The 21,342-nt window shown below is 42.0% G+C and overlaps 1 protein-coding gene across 1 annotated transcript in view; it reads left to right on the forward strand.

Annotated features, from left to right (window-relative positions):
* The first annotated feature begins 974 nt into the window (after positions 1–974).
* LOC120064038 (E3 ubiquitin-protein ligase MYCBP2-like) overlaps positions 975–21,342 on the forward strand; it is a 107,177-nt gene continuing 86,809 nt past the window's right edge. Inside the window, exons 1-2 of the mRNA XM_039014348.1 lie at positions 975–1,576; positions 4,321–4,396. Coding sequence (XP_038870276.1) covers positions 1,311–1,576; positions 4,321–4,396 — 342 coding nt within the window. The 5' untranslated portion in view covers positions 975–1,310. The remainder of the gene's footprint in view (positions 1,577–4,320; positions 4,397–21,342) is intronic.

Raw genomic sequence — 21,342 nt, forward strand, 5'->3', positions numbered from 1 at the left:
TTAGACATGTTTGATGTAGCAATGTAAGTTGATTTTTGTATTATGAATAATACTATTAAAAAAAAGAAAAAAAAGGTTATTATCGGCCTTGGCAAACTGACCATCCTCTTGCCCTCAATCTGCCATACAGGTTTGAGAGAAGTCTTGATTTTATACTGACAATTTTCCATATATTGAATTATTTTTGAGATTGAGATATATTGAACACATTTTTTTTTAAAGCAACATGTAAAGTGTTTCATGAGCTGTAATAAAAGATCCCAGACATTTAAAAAAAATAAAAAAAAATAAACTGGTAACGAGCAGCAGGGAAGGATGATGAAGCGTCATATTATGTGTTATAAAAGTGATGAATATGTGACATGTTGCGAACCATGAAGCCACGTCTTCCGAATGCCCCACAAGGGTGAAAGAGAATGAGGTGGCCAAAGTCAGGGTTGTACAGAGCATTTCATATGCAGCAGTTGTGAAATGGGTTGAGGGTTTGAATGGTGCACAAGAAGAGTCCATGGTAGTGGATAGGCCTACACTGCAGGGGTTGCCTTTCACCAGCAGGATCCTGACATTTTAAAGGTTAGGAAGGTGGACTTTGTGGAATTTATAGCTATGGTAATTAATGGCACTGCCAATGTGGAGAGAAGGTCCAGGAAGATATAAATCATAGTAATTGCGGCGGAGGAGTTCCTGGGGCTGAAAGATTTCTCAGCGAAGGAGTTACATGCAATATTGGCACAAGCCGTACCACCCTCTCAGGTCCTAGAGCCTGAGAAAGGAGATATGGAGAACTAAAATAATGTACTATTTTTATTGGGGTAGATTAAGTTAGTTTCACTATTATGTATGGATTTATTTATTTTGGTTTCAAATCGTCCAGTTGGTGGCGGCAATACACCTTTTTGTGTCTAGTCCACCATAAAACACACAGAAGAAGAAGGATGATGATGATGAAGAAGCTAAGATGGCAGCACATTTGAAAGTGCTGCCTATTCGGAGTAAAGAAACACTACACAATGAAGACACACTTTTAAAAAAGATTATTGCTTTAATTCCAAAGACAAAATGGCTTGAGATTCGGAATTCAGGGAAACAAGTGCCGATTCCACGGTCTGGAATTGGAAGCCTATTTCGCAGTTGCACCGCGTTGACTCCGTTTGTGCCGTTTTAGGAGATACACTGGATGTGGCTGCATTTCAGGATGGACAAATGACGAGGTGTAGGATTTTCGATTGACAGTTGTGATATAACGGCAAGCTATCTAGGTAGCTGTTATATTTTTTGATGCAATATATGCATTGTTCTCCAAAACGATTATGTGTGCTGCTGCGGCAGTCGGTGATGGAGGGATTGTGCCATCCCCATTACCTTCGATGCGGCTCGGCATCAGCGTAATTTCTGGAGTTGGGGACGCTTTCTCCTCTTTTGGGTCGGGAATGGGTTCGTGTCAAACACCAGGAACCCAGTCGGATTGCCGAAGTCGATACCAACTTCTACTCTCTGGGCGAGCTTTAGCGGAAAGATACAGGATGATTTATTCCACGGCTATCAATGACAAGGAGCAAGGGATAAACCAAGGAAGGTAGGTTGAAATTGTGAAAATTCTAAATTGCAGGCTTGTCTGAGCTATTTGGCAGCCTTCGTAGCTAACTTGCTACGTTAATTAGCCCAACTACCTGCATGGTTTTCACATCACCAATGTTTGAATGCAAGCTCACACAGCTAGTTAGCCAAGCTAACTTCCCTAGCTAGTTTGCTAGTAAGATGCTTAACTTAGCGGTTCAGCAACTAGTTGGCCACATGATCGTCTTTAGTGTCCAGTCGTGATAATACTTTTACTGTGGGGTAACGTTATGGGTAGGTTAGTTTGCAGAAACCCGTCAATAGTGCTACCTAGTTATATCGGTAACTTGGCTAGTTAACGTCAGCTAATGAGTCCCTAGCTAACCTCTAGCTAGTGCGTTAGTTAGCACAGTTAGCTAAATTTCCTCCCTAGCTTCGTTGTGTTGGTTGTTAGTGGTATTTTTTTTACGCGGTGTAACGTTACAAGGTTGGTAACTAAGGTCAGAGTTACTCTTCGTATGGGGTTGTTTTTGGGTTAATATATGTAGGTAGCTAGTCTGTAAATTCGGAAAGATAAACAAATAAGACGTCAGTAGCTGCTTAATTTTTGACTAGCCAGCTTAGCTAGATATGTTTATGTGGATCAAACAGTGTTTATCTTGGATATATTCCCAGATAAGTCCCTTTTTTTTACCATATATATATATATATATATATAATATATATATATGCAATTCCAGTAGGTCAGAAGTTTACATACACTAAGTTGACTGTGCCTTTAAACGGCTTGGAAAATTATGTCATGGCTTTAGAAGCTTCTGATAGGCCAATTGACATCATTTGAGTCAATTGGAGGTGTACCTGTGGATGTATTTCAAGGCCTACCTTCAAACTCAGTGCCTCTTTGCTTGACATCATGGGAAAATCAAAAGAAATAAGCCAAGACCTCAGAAAAAAATAGTAGACCTCCACAAGTCTGGCTCATCCTTGGGAGCAATTTCCAAACGCCTGAAGGTACCACATTAATCTGTACAAGCAATAGTACACAAGTATAAACACCGTGGGACCACGCAGCCATCATACTGCTCAGGAAGGAGACGCGTTCTGTCTCCTAGAGATGAACGTACTTTGGTGCGAAAAGTGCAAATCAATCCCAGAACAACAGCAAAGGACCTTGTGGAGGAAACAGGTACAAAAGTATCTATATCTACAGTAAAACGAGTCCTATATCGACATAACCTGAAAGGCCGCTCAGCAAGGAAGAAGCCACTGCCCCAAAACAGCCATAAAAAAGCCAGACTGTGGTTTGCAACTGCACATGGGGACAAAGATCGTACTTTTTGGAGAAATGTCCTCTGGTCTGATGAAACAAAAATTGAACTGTTTGGTCGTAATGACCATCGTTATGTTTGGAGGAAAAAGGGGGATGCTTGCAAGCTGAAGAACACCGTCCTAACCGTGAAGCACGGGGGTAGCAGCATCATGTTGTGGGGGTGCTTTGCTGCAGGAGTGACTGGTGCACTTCAAAAAATGCATGGCATCATGAGGAAGAAAAAATTGTGTATGTATTGAAGCAACATCTCAAGACATCAGTCAGGAACTTAAAGCTTGGTCTCAAATGGGTCTTCCAAATGGACAATGACCCAAGCATACTTCTAAAGTTGTGACAAAATGGCTTAAGGACAACAAAGTCAAGGTATTGGAGTTGCTCAGCATATGTGGGAACTCCTTCAACTGTTGGAAAAGCATTCCTCATGAAGCCAAGAGTGTGCAAAGTTGTCATCAGGGCAAAGGGGGGCTACTTTGAAGAATCTCAAACATATTTTGATTTGTATTTTTGGTTACTACATGATTCCATATGTGTTATATCATTGTTTTGATGTCTTCTATTATTCTACAATGTAGAAAATAGTACAAATAAATAAAAAACCCTTGAATGAGTAGGTGTCAACTTTTGATTGTATATCTGAATTCAAATCCAGCGAGAATCATGTCACTCATCTAGCTTGTTATTGCTAGTGTAACAGTGTTGCTTCCGTCCCTCTCCTCGCTCCTACCTTGGCTCGAACCAGTACTTGTAGGGCCCACAATGCAATTCTTCAGAAAAAGGGGCGTGGCTTCACAATAGTGCACTTTGCGGTTAAATCAACAAGTTAATTTGTCAAGTGCGCCGAATACAACAGGTTACCTTACAGTGAATTTCTTACTTACACGCGCTATAAACAATATTGCAAAAAAGGTATTAGGTAAACAATAGGTAGGTAAAGAAATAAAACAGTAAAAAGACAGGCTATATACAGTAGCGAGGCAATAAAAGTAGCGAGGCTACTTACATACACCGGCTAGTCAGGCTGATTTGAGGTAGTATGTAGATATGGTTAAAGTGACTATGCATATATGAGAAACCGAGAGTAGCAGTAGCGTAAAAAAATAGGGGGTGGTGGGTGGGACACAATGCAGATAAGTCGGTTAGCCAACGTGCGGGAGCACTGGTTGGTTGGCCCAATTTGTGGTAGAATGTACATGGATGTATAGTTAAAGTGACTATGCATATATGATAAACAGAGAGTAGCAGCAGTGTAAAGAGGGGTTGGGGGGGTTGGGGTTAGCCTTCAAAATAAAGCTATGGCATTGTACTATTTGTATTCTTTCTGTCCCTTTTTTTTTTGTCAATGTGTTAGAATATTAACTTAACATAGTTGTGATAGGCTATAGGCCCAGCTGTTACTGGATTTGCTCATGTTTTTTTACAATGTGTTTCAGGGGAAAGAAAGCTTTAAGCAAGAAGAAGCTGAAACGGCGGCAAAAGTTGAAGTCTAAAGTCAAAACAGGAACAAAGGTAAGATACATTTTCTTGGTACAAGAGGGACCTGACCTTGAGTCACTCAATTTTCTCCGAATAATATAATGGATTCATTGCAAATTTGTTGCTTCAGTTATTTTTGGTCTAAGATGGGCTACTACGAGCATTTCACCTGTTGTATTCGGTGCATGTCATATAGTTCAAGTAACACACACATTTCAACATCAACTGTTCAGAGAAGACTGTGTGAATCAGGCCTTCATGGTCGAATTGCTGCAAAGAAACCAATACGATTTGCTTGGGCCAAGAAACACGAGCAATGGACATTAGATCGGTGGAAATCTGTCCTTTGGTCTGAGTCCAAATTTGAGATTTCTGGCTATTTGACCAAGGAGATTTATCGAGTGCTGCATCAGATGACCTGGCCTCCACAATCACCCGACCTCAACCCAATTGAGATGGTTTGGGATGAGTTGTACCGCAGAGTGATGGAAAAGCAGCCAACAAGTGCTCAGTGTATGTGGGAACTCCTTCAAGACTGTAGGAAAAGCATTCTTCATGAAACTGGTTGAGAGAATGCCAAGAGTGTGCCAAGTTTCATCAAGGCAAAGGGTCGCTACTTTGTTTAATCTCAAATATAAACATATTTTGATTTAAAACAATTTTTTGGTTACTAAATGATTCCAGCTGTGTTATTTAATAGTTTTGAGGTCTTCACTATTATTCTACAGTGTAGAAAATAGTAAAAATAAAGAAAAACCCTTAACACACCTCATTCAAAACTTTTGACTAGTATTGTAATTAAATGTATGCTCTCTGAATTTATTTAGGCTTTCCGTACTACAATATTACGGTGTGTCTCCCCGCTGTTTCGTAAGGTGTTATTTTTTAAAATCTGTTTTCTGTATTTGAATCTGTTTGACATTATGGTGTATTGTGTGTGTGTGTGTAGGCCAGTGAAACACAATCTCAACTTAATCCATTTTAAATTCCGGCTGTAACACAACAAAATGTGGAAACGGTAAAAGGGTGTGAATACTTTCTGACGGCACCTTAACTGAGGAAGGATCAACAACACTGTAGTTACTACACAATACTCACATAAATTACAGAGTGAAAAGAAGTTAGAATACAAATATTCTAAAACATGCATCCATTTTCCAGGCACTAAAGTAATACTACAAAAAATGTGGCAAAGAAATATGCTTTTTGTACGGAATACATATTATGTTTGTGGCACAGGCAAAATCCTAGAAGGGAAACTTAGTTCAATTTGCTTTCCAACAGACACTGGGAAACAAATGCATCTTTCATCAGGACAATTACCTAAAACACAAATATACAGTCGTGGGCAAAAGTTTTGAATGACACAAATATACATTTTCACAGTCTGCTGCCTCAGTTTGTATGATGGCAATTTGCATATACTCCAGAATGTTATGAAGAGTGATCAGATGAATTGCAATTAATTACAAAGTCCCTCTTTGCTATGCAAATGAACTGAATCCACAAAAAACATTTCCACTGCATTTCAGCCCTGCCACAAAAGGACCAATTGACATGTCAGTGATTCTCTCGTTAACACAGGTGTGAGTGTTGACGAGGACAAGGCTGGAGATCACTCTGTCATGCTGATTGCGTTCAAATAACAGACTGGAAGCTTCAAAAGGAGGGTGGTGCTTGGAATCTTTGTTCTTCCTCTGTCAACCATGGTTACCTGGAAGGAAACACATGCCGTCATCATTGCTTTGCACAAAAAGGGCTTCACAGGCAAGGATATTGCTGCCAGTAAGATTGCACCTAAATCAACCATTTATCACATCAAGAACTTCGAGAGCGGTTCAATTGTTGTGAAGAAGACTTCAGGGCGCCGAAGAAAGTCCAGCAAGCGCCAGGACCATCTCCTAAAGTTGATTCAGCTGCGGGATCGGGGCACCACCAGTACAGAGCTTGCTCAGGAATGGCAGCAGGCAGGTGTGAGTGCATCTGCACGCACAGTGAGGCGAAGACTTTTGGAGGATGGCCTCGTGTCAAGAAGGGCAGCAAATAAGCCACTTCTCTCCAGGAAAAGCATCAGGGACAGACTGATATTCTGCAAAAGGTACAGGGATTGGACTGCTGAGGATTGGGGTAAAGTCATTTTCTCTGAATCCCCTCTCCGATTGTTTGGGGCATCCGGAAAAAAGCTTGTCCGGAGAAGACAAGGTGAGCGCTACCATCAGTCCTGTGTCATGCCAACAGTAAAGCATCCTGAGACCATTCATGTGTGGGGTTGCTTCTCAGCCAAGGGAGTGGACTCACTCACAATTTTGCCTAATAACACAGCTATGAATAAAGAATGGTACCAACACATCCTCCGAGAGCAACTTCTCCAAACCATCCAGGAACAGTTTGCGGACGAACAATGCCATTTCCAGCATGGAGCACCTTGCCATAAGGAAAAGTGATAACTAAATGGCTCGGGGAACAAAACATCGATATTTTGGGTCCATGACCAGGAAACTCCCCAGACCTTAATCCCATTTAAGAACTTGTGGTCAATCCTCAAGAGGCGGGTGGACAAACAAAAACCCACATTCTGACAAACTCCAAGCATTGATTATGCATGAATGGGCTGCCAGCAGTCTGGATGTGGCTCAGAAGTTAATTGACAGCATGCCAGGGTGGATTGCAGAGGTCTTGATAAAGGGTTAACAGTACAAATATTGACTCTTTGCATCAACTTCATGTAATTGTCAATAAAAGCCTTTGACACTTATGAAATGCTTGTAATTATACTTCAGTATTCCATAGTAACATCTGACAAAAATATCTAAAGACACTGAAGCAGCAAACTGTGTGGAAAATAATATTTGTGTCATTCTCAACTTTTGGCCATGACTGTACACTGGAATTCCTTACCAAAACGACATTGAATCTTCCTGAGTAGCCTAGTTAGTTACACTTATTTTGGCTTGAAATCTATTGCAAGTCTTAAATGTCTGTCTAAAATGCAATGTTCAACAACTAACTTATCAGAGCTTGAATAATTAAAAAAAAAAAGAATAATGGGCAAATATTGTACAATCCAGGTGTGACAGCTCTTAGAGACTTACCCAGAAAGACTCACAGCTGTAATGGCTGCCAAAGGAGATTCTAACATGTATTGACTCAGGGGGTTGAAAATTTATATAATCAATTTATTTTAGTGTTTTATTTTCCACTTTCTTCCACCGAGTTTGGTGCAGATCGTTAAAATCAGAATGTGGAAAAAGTCAAAGGGGTGTGAATACTTTCTGAAGGCGCATTAAAAGCATTTCTGTGAAGCTTTGTGATTGACAAGGAGAAGTTTGATGTCGGACAACAATAGAATGTTCGTGATTTAATGCGTGCCAGGCCGCCTCAGCATTACGGCTACATTTCTACTATGTCGTAGGCAGAACTTTACTGACTGTCGTATACTTTGATACTGGCAACACCTTTCAGATATAAAGAAATGGCGAAAAAAGTGATGTAATGGTTTGATGAGAATTGCAGCTCGCGTGGTATTCTTCCAAACTGTCTACTGTGAGATTTCCGGTACTAGAGGTGTGCAGGCAGAAAGTAGCTTCGCCGAAGCCACTAAGTGAAGCTAATGGGAACACACAAAAATAGAATATCTGGTGACTGAGGCACACTGGTTACAAGTCTAGTTAATCTGAATGGGCCCTAAGACAAAAGTAGAGCTGTAGGTTAGGCCTACACAGCAGACAGGCTGTGTACCAAATGGCACCCTTTTCCCTTCCCCACAGTGCACTAGTTCTGACTAGGGCCATTTGGGACGTAGCTATAGGCTACATGTCCCATTTTTCTCTAAGATACAGTACTACACTGGTAGTGGGGCAAACCCTGTATTTGCAGCAGTAAGAACATCACCCTGCTGACACGTGAGTCAGGGTAGGGGTAGGCTATAGCCTAGTCTTCCCTGGTGCTTTTGGTGCACACCTGCCTGCATTGTTACCATTGCCAAAAAAATCTTCCGCCGACAGATTCTCCTGACTACAGCTCGAATCCTCTTAAGTGAATTAAGCATCTCTATAGCTCTAGGATCAGTGAGAGTGAGTGCCCAACACGCTCCTCTCTCAAAATCTAATTTGATTAGAAAATAGAGAGATAATAGTTTTACTTTTCGGTCTCCACTCCTTTTCCTCCTCTTTTAGTGCTCCTTTCCCAAACAAAGCCCTTTTCTCTCTGTTTTGTAGCCTTATTGGCATATTATAACTAGAGGTCGACCGATTATGATTTTTCAATACCGATACCGATTATTGGAGGACAAAAAAAGCCGATACCGATTAATCGGCCGATTTTATATATTTTTTTTATATATAATTATATATATATATCATACACACACACATTTTTAACAATATTGAAGGAACAATGAACACTTATTTTAACTTAATATAATACATAAATACACACACACGCACACAGCTCTGAAGTGACAATGATACTGAAGAGTCTGCTTAGGAGACAAATACTCTCAACTGTTTGAATAAAAATAGAGTTTAAGTTACCTGTGATGAATGTTGAAAACAAAAACCTTAATTTCTATATGCAGGAAATCCTATTTTAATAATGGGCATGGTAAGAATTGACAACCAAAGTGCGAGTCATAATTCCCATGACACCTAGCAAAATCTGAAAAGTGGTTCCTTCATTTATTGCATAGGATATTTTTAGATTCACTTAAAATAAGGTCTGTGTTTCGTGTAGGCTTACATCACCGTGCCAATTTTATAACTGTGTAGATATCCATAGGACAAGGTAACTCTGATCAATATTGGCTAAATATAAGCGAAGATAAAAACATTTGTAGAGTGGATTTATGAAAATATGTTAACAAACGTTACCTTATCCTAGTGAGATTTACATGGGTATCAAAACGTCGAGGCGGTTTAAGCCTGCACGAAACACAGACCTTATTTGAAGTAGATTAAGACATTCTCTATGGAAGACATGAACGGTAAAATAACGAAGGAACCCCTTTCAAATTCAGACGCAAGTTATTACAGGAATTATAACGCGTCGACTATTTCTCTCTAAACCATACCTTTGACTAATCAGGAAACTATCACCTCGAAAACAAAACGTTTATTCCGTTCCGTATTTTATCTAACTGGTGGCATCCATGAGTCTAAATATTCCTGTTACATTGCACAACCTTCAATGTTGTCGTCATTACGTAAAATTCTGGCAAATTAGTTTGCAAAGAGCCAGGCGGCCCAAACTGTTGCATATACCCTGACTCTGCGTGCAATGAACGCAAGAGAAATGACACAATTTCACCTGGTTAATATTGCCTGCTAACCTGGATTTCTATTAGCTAAATATGCAGGTTTAAAAATATATACTTGTGTATTGATTTTAAGAAAGGCATTGATGTTTATGGTTAAGTACACATTGGAGCAATGACAGTCATTGATTGATTGTTTTTTATAAGATAAGTTTAATTCTAGCTAGCAACTTAGCTTACTGCATTCGCCAACAGGCAGGCTCCTCGTGGAGTGCAATGTAATCAGGTGTTAGAGCATTGGACTAGTTAACTGTACGGTTGCAAGATTGGATCCCCCGAGCTGACAAGGTTAAAAATCAACAGAACGTTCCTAGGCCGTCATTGAAAATAAGAATGTGTTCTTAACTGACTTGCCTAGTTAAATAAAGATTAAAGGTGTTAAAAAAAAAAAAAAACGGCAAATCGGCGGCCAAAAATACCAATTTCTGATTGTTACGAAAACTTGAAATCGGCCCCGATTAATCGGCCATTCCGATTAATCGGTCGACCTCTAATTATAACCTTATTTCTGTGGTAAATAGTGCTAAGCTCTTTACACAGGCACAGCGTGTCCCTTGCTGAATGCCTTAGCTGTGCTGCCGGGAGTGTTACCCGCCCTGAGGAAAGAAGTGGAAGGGGAGAGTAGATAACTCTCCCTGGTGTTGTACAGTGAGAAATGAAGGACCGCTCCTTCCTAAATGTATGACATCACCGTCCGTCAGTAGCTTCGATGCCAGAAACATGACAACGCAGCAAGGCAAGGGGAAAACAATCAATAGCATGAAACATTCTCCATCCGGAGGTTGGAGGACTGCGTAGTAACCCTATACCAGGCCTGGGCAATTATTTTCCATGGAGGGCCATATTAGAAGATCTTTTTTCCATCGTGAACCAGAATCATATTACAGGATTATACATCATGTGTATGACTGTTGACAGCTATATCTACTGTAAATCACATCTAGATATGCTACTTAACTTTTTAAATGCACAGAACTAAACCACATCCATGTTCTCCTTTTTGGTAGGTATTTATTAAACATGCAATGAACTACACGGAGGGAAAAGTACACTGCATTCAGCACCACGGACAGAATTCTAGTTAACGGATATGCGCAAACACAGAGAGCTCAACATTACATTTAAACTACTCCATGTGAGGAGTGAAGTCTCTGATGGGCAGTATAGTTGCTGACGTCGCTATGCGCTGAGAGGTGAGATTCAGTAAGAGAGGATCTGTGCCTTGACTTGTTATATTTCATCACTGAAAATGTGTGTTCACGTATATACACTGCTCAAAAAAATAAAGGGAACACTAAAATAACACATCCTAGATCTGAATGAAATATTCTTATTAAATACTTTTTTCTTTACATAGTTGAATGTGCTGACAACAAAATCACACACAAATTATCAATGGAAATCAAATTTATCAACCCGGGGCCTCCCGGGTGGCGCAGTGGTCTAGGGCACTGCATCGCAGTGCTAGCTGCGCCACCAGAATCTCTGGGTTCGCGCCCAGGCTCTGTCGCAGCCGGCCGCGACCGGGAGGTCCGTGGGGCGACGCACAATTGGCATAGCGTCGTCCGGGTTAGGGAGGGTTTGGCCGGTAGGGATATCCTTGTCTCATCGTGCTCCAGCGACTCCTGTGGCGGGCCGGGCGCAGTGCGCGCTAACCAAGGGGGCCAGGTACACGGTGTTTCCTCCGACACATTGGTGCGGCTGGCTTCCGGGTTGGAGGCGCGCTGTGTTAAGAAGCAGTGCGGCTTGGTTGGGTGGTGCTTCGGAGGACGCATGGCTTTCGACCTTCGTCTCTCCCGAGCCCGTACGGGAGTTGTAGCGATGAGACAAGATAGTAATTACTAGCGATTGGATACCACAAAAATTGGGGAGAAAATGGGATAAAAAAATAAAAATAAAATTATCAACCCATGGAGGTCTGGATTTGGAGTCACACTCAAAATTAAAGTGGAAAACCACACTACAGGCTGATCCAACTTTGATGTAATGTCCTTAAAACAAGTCAAAATGAGGCTCAGTAGTGTGTGTGGCCTCCACGTGCCTGTATGACCTCTCTACAACGCCTGGGCATGCTCCTGATGAGGTGGCAGATGGTCTCCTGAGGGATCTCCTCCCAGACCTGGACTAAAGCATCCGCCAACTCCTGGACAGTCTGTGGTGCAACGTGGCGTTTGTGGATGGAGCGAGACATGATATCCCAGATGTGCTCAATTGGATTCAGGTCTGGGGAACGGGGGGGCCAGTCCATAGCATCAATGCCTTCCTCTTGCAGGAACTGCTGCCACACTCCAGCCACATGAGGTCTAGCATTGTCTTGCATTAGGAGGAACCCAGGGCCAACCGCACCAGCATATGGTCTCACAAGGGGTCTAAGGATCTCATCTCGGTACCTAATGGCAGTCAGGCTACCTCTGGCGAGCACATGGAGGGCTGTGCGGCCCCCCAAAGAAATGCCACCCCACACCATGACTGACCCACCGCCAAACCGGTCATGCTGGAGGATGTTGCAGGCAGCAGAACGTTCTCCACGGCGTCTCCAGACTCTGTCACGTCTGTCACATGTGCTCAGTGTGAACCTGCTTTCATCTGTGAAGAGCACAGGGCGCCAGTGGCGAATTTGCCAATCTTGGTGTTCTCTGGCAAATACCAAACGTCCTGCACGGTGTTGGGCTGTAAGCACAACCCCCACCTGTGGACGTCGGGCCCTCATACCACCCTCATGGAGTCTGTTTCTGACCGTTTGAGCAGACACATGCACATTTGTGGCCTGCTGGAGGTAATTTTGCAGGGCTCTGGCAGTGCTCCTCCTTGCACAAAGGCGGAGGTAGCGGTCCTGCTGCTGGGTTGTTGCCCTCCTACGGCCTCCTCCACGTCTCCTGATGTGCTGGCCTGTCTCCTGGTAGCGCCTCCATGCTCTGGACACTACGCTGACAGACACAGCAAACCTTCTTGCCACAGCTCGCATTGATGTGCCATCCTGGATGAGCTGCACTACCTGAGCCACTTGTGTGGGTTGTAGACTCCGTCTCATGCTACCACTAGAGTGAAAGCACCGCCAGCATTCAAAAGTGACCAAAACATCAGCCAGGAAGCATAGGAACTGAGAAGTGGTCTGTGGTCACCACCTGCAGAACCACTCCTTTATTGGGGGTGTCTTGCTAATTGCCTATAATTTCCACCTGTTGTCTATTCCATTTGCACAACAGCATGTGAAATTTATTGTCAGTCAGTGTTGCTTCCTAAGTGGACAGTTTGATTTCACAGAAGTGTGATTGACTTGGAGTTACATTGTGTTGTTTAAGTGTTCCCTTTATTTTTTTGAGCAGTGTAGTTTGACTCACACAGTACAAACATCTTCTGAGCATGACTCCTAATCTTTGGAAAGTTCTTTTCATCGAGAGATGCATAGAACCTCGTCAGTGACATTTGTTTTAAATAGTTATCCAATCACTGCATTAGACTGAAGATCGATAAGCTCAAGTTGCAGGTCAGTGGGAGTGTTATCCACATTGAAGGTGAGAGGAGAGGAAACCAACAGCATGTCATTTTCCAACACTTTGAAATCCTCAAAATGACGAGAAGTACCCGTTCAAAGCACGCAGCAGCCATGTGTACTTCTCCAATTGGTCATCTCAAAGGGAACAGACTAGTAGGGTCGGAAGGTGGGTGAGATTGTTGGCTTCTACTTGGTGGGTCAGGAGGGGTCATTTTCCCTTGAAGGCTTTGACAAGGCTGTATGTCTGATGTGCAAAAGGCCCTTCCCTTGTAGTTTGAATTCTATTCATTCATGAGAGCCATGATGTTCACAGTGAGGGGAATAATCTGCCAACCGTTCTTTCTTGCAGTTGAGGGAAATACACATTTTCCTTTCATTTGCAAAAACTCTGCAATCTCCAACTTCAGGTCCCACACCCTTTTAAGCACCTTCCTCAAACTCAGCCATCTCACGTTTGTGTGGTAGGGGAGATCTGCATGACCCGACTCTCTTCCAATGTGGTTTAAAGATTTTGCTCTTGTGAAGTTTGCCACTTTTTAGTGACTGTATCCACAACATGGCTCATTTTCAGAATACATTTACAGAGCACCTCCTGATGAATAATGCAATGCAGGAAAATCATTTTCTGATCTGGGTTCAGCTCAGCTACTTGATCTTGTATCCTTTTCAAAAGGTCAATGTTTTTTTCCTGTCAAGTTTGGGCACTCATCAGTGGTCACACTGGATAACTTTTCAAAACTCAGTCTCAGCTTTGCCACACACTTATTAACCTCCTCCAAATAAATATTTCCCTGTGGCTGTGCTCTTGATTGACTGCACTGTAGCAAGCTCCTCTGTAATTTCAAAGTCTGGGGTTATGCCTCGTAAGAATATCAACAACTGATCCGTGTCACATGCATCACTGCTCTCATCCAGGGCCAAGGAGAAATAGATAAAATCCTTTACCTTGTTTTTCAACTGTTCCATATTCTCTGCACGCTGTGTCACTGTTTGTCTTGACAGGGAAACATTATCAAACAGCTCTTTCTTGACGGCAAAGTATTGCTGCAGAGTCAATTAAACATTTATTTAATGAATTTGTCCTCAGCGAATGGCTTGCTATGTTTTTAATTTATTATTATTTTTTTACACTTTTACACTGTTTTCTCTTCAATTTCGTGGGATCCTATATGGTAGTTAGTCTTGTCTCATCTCTGCATCTTGTTCCTCCGAAATTGTGCGCCACCCATGGGTCTCCTGGTTGCGGCCGGCTGCAACAGAGCCTGGACTTGAACCCAGAATCTCTAATGGCACAGCGATGCAGTGCCTTAGACCACTGCGCCACTCAGGAGGCCTGGCTTGCTCTGTTTATCAGTTTTGTGGGACAGTACATGGCTAGCTCTCGCAATTCTGTCATGTGCTGAATGCAGTTTTGTGAAAAGTCCTTGCTGCTTTTGCAACAGAGAAAGCAACTCTTTCGATTCACTTGCCCTCTGCTCAGAAGACATTCCTATATTTCTCTGCATGCTTCGTCTGGAAGTTTCGGGACAAGTTGTAGTCTTTCAAGACAGCAATGCTCTCTTTGCATACTAAGCACACAGCTTTCCCTGACGCCTCAAATAAATATTTCGATGTCCACTCTTCCTGGAACACCCTACATCCATTGTCAAATTTTTGCGCAATTTCTAGCTAGCTACTATTTGTAATTGTGACGTGTCAGTCAGTCTGTCCTTGTAGTTATTTATACGTGCCTTCAAAATAAATGTCATACAAGCGGTGGGAGTTAAATCATTACACAAAGACGAGTATTCAGTGTGCTTGTAATTTCCACTTGTCAGAAGTAGATGTCCACTTGGTATGATGCTGGCTTGACCACAGGTAACCTGGAAAGCCCATCAGAGTTGCAGTGCAGGTGTATATACACGGAGCACAACGGCATTCTGCAATTGACGGAATTCCAGTATGTCAGCGGACGATCTGTAAGAAGGGTGAACTTCCAGGTGAAACTCACTCAAACGATGCTTAAGGCTTCTGCTTCTGTCTGTGTTACTTTCTGCTCAGTGTCCTTGATTCGAAAGTGATCAACTTCTCCACCAGAAGGCACTATATGGGACACGACTGCTCCCAACTCGCGAATTTCGTCCGCGTTGGGTTTTATTTGGCCCCTCAAGTTTTCTGAGCAAAATGTATTTATATTTTTGCACAATGAAGACTGTGGAAACATCAGCTCCAATTTTGATTTTAGTTTTGGAAATCTGTTCCCAAGTATTCCCATGCATAATACAGAGACGTGATGGTATACAAATGTAAGCTCAGCCCAGTCAAAGCACTTCTCTGTGCTGGCACCCCAATGGTGAACCAGCTTCCCCCTGAAGCTAGGACAGCAGAGTACCTGCCCATCTTCCGAAAACATCTGAAACCCTACCTCTTCAAGGGTATCTTAAATAATCCCAAAGCAGCACTTACTATGATGACTGAGAGATGTTTGTCCCACCTAGCTATCTTAAGATGAATGCACTTTAAGTCGCTCTGGATAAGAGTCTGCTAAATGACTAAAATGCCAATGTAAGTAAGGTTTGAAATTATTATGTTTTAGTCAAAATAATATTTCTGTTTGGGTTTCTTGCGGTCAATTTGCACTCTGGAAATGATTTGGTATTATGTTCCGGCCCCCCGAACATCTGCTCAAAAATAAATATGCTTGATGATCCCTGCCATATTTGTGTCTTTGTAAATCTTTTCGTATTTGATTTAGAAACATCTGTATACAGTGTGTGCAAATGAAGTAAGGCAATAAATAGGACAATAGTGGCAAAGTAATTACAATTTAGCAATTTACACTGGAGTAATATATCTGCAGATGAGGATGTGCAAGTAGAAATACTGGTGTGCAAAAGAGCAGAAAAACAAATATGGGATGAGGTAGGTAGTTGGTTGGATGGGCTATTTACAGATGGGCTGTGTACAGCTGCAGCGATCGGTAAGCTGCTCTGACAGCTGACGCTTAAAGTTAGAGAGGGAGATATGTCTCTAACTTCAGTGATTTTTGCAATTCGTTCCAGTCATTGGCAGCAGAGAACTGGAAGGAAATGTAGCCGAAGAGGTGTTGGCTTTGGGGATGACCAGTGAAATATACCTGCTGGAGCGTGTGCTACGGGTGGGGTTGCTATGGTGACCAGTGAGCTGAGATAAGGCAGAGCTTTACCTAGCAAAGACTTATAGATGACCTGGAGCCAGTGGGTTTGGCAACATATGTAGCGAGGACCAGCCAACGAGAGCATACAGGTCGCAGTGGTGGGTAGTATATGGGGCTTTGGTGACAAAATGGATGGCACTGTGATAGACTGCATCCAATTTGCTGAGTAGAGTGTTAGAGGCTATTTTGTAAATGACATCGCCGAAGTCAAGGATCGGTAGATAGTCAGTTTTATGATGATAAGTTTGGCAGCATGAGTGAAGGAGGCTTTGTTGCGAAATAGGAAGCCAATTCTAGATTTAACTTTGGATTGGAGATGCTTAATGTGAGTATGGAAGGAGAGTTTACAGTCTAGCCAGACACCTAGGTATTTGTAGTTGTCCACATATTCTAAGACAGAACCGTCCAGAGTAGTGATGCTAGGCGGGCGGGCGGGTGTGTACCAGCGATCGGTTGAAGAGCATGCATTTGTTTTTTCTAGCATTTAAGAGCAGTGGGAGGCCACGGAAGGAGTGTTGTATGGTGTTGAAGCTCGTTTGGAGGTTTGTTAACACAGTGTCCAAAGAAGGGCCAGATGTATAACATATAAATGACCGAGGGGGAAATCCAGGATGCTCTGTCAGTGGTTGTCAACCAGGGGTACTAGGAACCCTGGGTGTACTTGGCCTATTCGTAGGGGGTACTTAAACTCGTGAGACCATAGGCTTACTGGTAAAATGCACATGGGGGGGGTACTTCAGTTGTATTTATTTATTTAACCTTTATTTAACTAGGCGGGAGTTGGTGGTACAGTAATCGAAAAAGGTTCTGAACCACTGGTCTATGAGACTGGGCTCATCTGCAGTAGCTACTGAGGATACTACCTTGGACCACTTTCCCGTACTAACACATCCCACTGCACTCCATCGGAAGCAAAGTGGAATCGATTAAGTTGAAGGATTATTCCAACGCAGCTTCCCTCGCGTCCAGACCTGGCTCTCAACGATTTTCAGGTTTGAGCCCCATGACTTCACCTGGGCCATGTGAGGATTCACTTAATCCCTTACTGCAGCTGTCTGCCCCACTAATTGCAGAACTGTTGACCTAGAGTACCAGTCAAAAGTTTGGACACACCTAGTCATTCCAGGCTTTTTCTTTATTTTTACTATTTTCCCCCTGTGTAGAATAATAGTGAAGACCTCAAAACTATGAAATGACACATGGAATCATGTAGTATTCAAAAAAAGTGTTAAACAAATCCAAATATATTTGAGATTCTTCAAAGTAGCCACCCTTTGCCTTGATGACCGCTTTGCACACTCTTAGCATGTTCTCAACCAACTTCACCTGGAATGCTTTTCCAACAGTCTTGAAGGAGTTCCCAAATATGCTGAGCACATGTTTGCTGCTTTTCCTTCACTCTGCAGTTCAACTCATCCCAAAGCATCTCAATTGGGTTGAGGTCGGGTGATTGTGGAGGCCAGGTCATCTGATGCAGCACTCCATCGCTCTCCTTCTTGGTCAAATAGCCCTTACACAGCCTGGAGGCGTTGGGTCATTGTCCTGTTGAAAAACAAATGATAGTCCCACTAAGTGCAAACCAGATGAGATGGTGTATCGCTGCCTAATACTGTGGTAGCCATGCTGGTTAACTGTGCCTTGAATTCTAAATATAAATATATCACAGACATTGTCACTAGCTGTAGCACCATCACACCACCACCTCCATGCTTCACGGTGGGAACCACACATGCAGAGATCATCCATTTACCTACTCTGCGTCTCACAAAGACACAGCGGTTGGAACCCAAAATCTCAAATTTGGACTCATCAGACCGAAGGACATATTTCCACTGGTCTAATGTCCATTGTTTGTGTTCTTGGCCCAAGCAAGTCTCTTCTTATTGATGTCCTTTCGTTGCTGCCATGCTATGTTGTTGTCTTAGGTCTCTCTTTATGTAGTGTTGTGGTGTCTATCTTGTCGTGATGTGTGTGTTGTCCTGTTTTTTAAATAAAATTTAATCCCAGCCCACATACCCGCAGGAGGCCTTTTGCCTTCTGGTAGGCCGTCATTGTAAATAAGAATTTGTTCTTAACTGACTTGCCTAGTTAAATATAAAGTAGTGGTTTCTTTGCAGGCCTGATTCACGCTGTCTCCTCTGAACAGTTCATGTTGAGATGTCTTACTTAAACTCTGTCACGCATTTATTTGGGCTGCAATTTCCAAGGCTGGTAAACTCTAATGAATTTATCCTCTCCAGCAAGGTAACTCTGGATCTTCCTTTCTTTTGGCGGTGCTCATGAGCGCCAGTTTCATCAGAGCGCTTGATGTTTTTTGCGACTGCACTTGAAGTCACTTTCAAAGTTCTAGAAATGTTCCGAATTGACTAATCTTCATGTCTTATAGTAATGATGGACTGTCGTTTCTTTTTGCTTATTTGAGCTGTTCTTGCCATAATATGGGCTTGGTCTTTTACCAATTGGGGCTATCTTTTGTATACCACACATACCTTTTAACAACACAGCTGATTGGCTCAAACGGATTAAGAAGGAAAGAAATTCCACAAATTAACTTTTAAGAAGGTACACCTGTTAATTGAAATGCATTCCAGGTGACTACCTCATGAAGCTGGTTGAGAGAATGCCAAGAGTGTGCAAAGCTGTCATCAATGTAAAGGGTGGCTACTTTGAAGAATCTCATATTTTTGGGGGTACTACATGATTCCATATGTGTTATTCCATAGTTTTGATGTCTTCACGATTATTCTACAATGTAGAAAATAGTAAAAATAAAGATAAAGCCTGGAATGACTTGGTGTGTCCAAACTTGACTGGTTCTGTATATCTTTAATGTTACAATTGTTTCTGGTGTTATCCCTAAGATCTGGAGAGCGGCACATGTCTCCCCCTACATAAAGGACGAGATCCTTCTGACTAAGATAACTACCGTCCAATCTCCAAATTATCTTGCCTTTCCAAAGTTTTAGAATCCCTGGCCAACTGTCAGTTAAGAACTTTTTAAACTTCTCACACACTTCTTAATGTGCACCAATCCGGTTTTAGAACTGCTATGCTTGTTTTAATGTTAAATTGATTAGATCATAATAATCATTGTGCTTTCCAAGGCCTTTGAAACTGTTGACGATCATACACTCATTCAAAGGTTTGAGAATTATCTGTCAGAACAGTGTGATTTCTGAGGGTGTTTAGTCTAGATTGCTCAATATTATGGGTCGGTATTGGAACCTGTTCTCGACTATTTTTTTATAAATAATATTGGGCTATCTGTTAACTTTTAATGTTCATTTGTATGCAGACAATACTGTGATGTATGCCATTGCCCCAATTGTAGACCAGGTATTGTTAGAGCTGCAATCTGACTTTGTTGCCTTACAAAATGCCCTGGTTGGTTTAAAACCTGTACTTAATGTAGGCAAGACAAAATACATGTTCTCCAATTCTCGCTTGTTTTTCAGATGGATTAGATATGTATTCATTGAAAGGTTCTCTCATTGATCGGGTTCCCTTCTATAAATATCTGGGCTTTTGGATTGACAAGGATTTAGTGTTTAAAAAGACATACTGATGAGCATGTTAAAAAGCTAAGATTTAAAGTGGCCTTTTTGTAAAATAGAGCATTGGGGAACGTCCCGCCCCCCCACTGCGTGTGCCTTGTCTATTTCTATGGCCACAAGCACTGTTCATGACACAAACCGTTCACACCCCTCTTGTTGGTGGAGAAAGTTTTGCAGGTTTAAAGCTTATTTGCTGCAATTCTACACATTTTGTCATGGGGTGCAAAGTAAATGTTGCAGTTTTAAAGCAAATGTTCCTGCAATTCTCTATACTTTTTGCTATGTCTAATGTATGTTCATGTGATATTTGAGTGACCAACAAATTACAACAATATCTATGGGCTAAAAAAACCTAAATAAAAAAACCTTAGCTGACCTGGGCTAGTTGATATATGCAATGACTGACATGACGAGGAACTGATGATGCACTACCCAATTTTGAAATTGCACCTTGTGCATTCTGTTATTACAACCAAGTTCCTTTAGAACATTTTGTGGACCCACGTGCCCTAGGGGGGGGGGACACCCCACAGTTTGGGAACCACTACTGTAGAGCACTTCACTATTCCCTTTTTGGGGAAGTACAGAATCTTCCGACCTACCTAACTTTGTTGTTGAGGTATAAAGACATGAGTTACCAAACCCATTTCACAGGGTTGGTTAACTCGAGGTTCCTCGGGTCTCCACCCAATCCGGCAATCCGCTTTTGTTTTAATGCACCTCACTGCTGGATACATTTTCGGAACTCATTACAATTAGGTGTTCTGTTGCCACTCGTGCAGTTTAGGGTGTTAATTGAGGACCTAGTGGCTGAGGACTAACGGTTTTTCATACGTTTGTGTTTTGTATGACGTTGTATTGATTGTTGAATTGTTGTGATCAGGGCACCCTTGGGAATGAGACCATGGTCTCAATGGGGTTTCCCTGAATAAATAATCTAATAGTTTTATATAGATGCACAGTGTACGAAACATTAATACCTTTCTCATATTGAGTTGCCCTCAGAACAACCGCAATTAATTGGGGATGAACTATAGTACAGTCAAGTGTATATAGTTTAGTACATTGCACTGTACTCTAATCTCTTGTACTGTAATGTACATGGGATGGTGTCAGTAAGAGCCAGGAGTGGTGCCATTTAACTGGAGAGAGAGAGGGGTTGTCCAGACTGTTTTAACACTCCTGCTTTGACAACAATGCGACAGAATGAGAAAAATCTCTTATGAGCTGAACATAACAGTATGCCAGTGCAAGGGAGTACGGTAACAGGTGACTCAACTGTAGTTTGACTACTATGAATTCCCATTGTAGCCAATTCAGTTGCAGTCATTCTGTTACTGATTTGGTAACGTTGTGTTTTATTCACTTAAATCATAAACCAAGTTGTCATCGTTAAAAACAGGAATTGTTAAATCAAACTTTAGTTGTTAGTTCTGTGAACTG

This window comes from Salvelinus namaycush, chromosome 19 (genome assembly GCF_016432855.1).
Source record: "Salvelinus namaycush isolate Seneca chromosome 19, SaNama_1.0, whole genome shotgun sequence".
Lineage (NCBI taxonomy): Eukaryota > Metazoa > Chordata > Actinopteri > Salmoniformes > Salmonidae > Salvelinus > Salvelinus namaycush.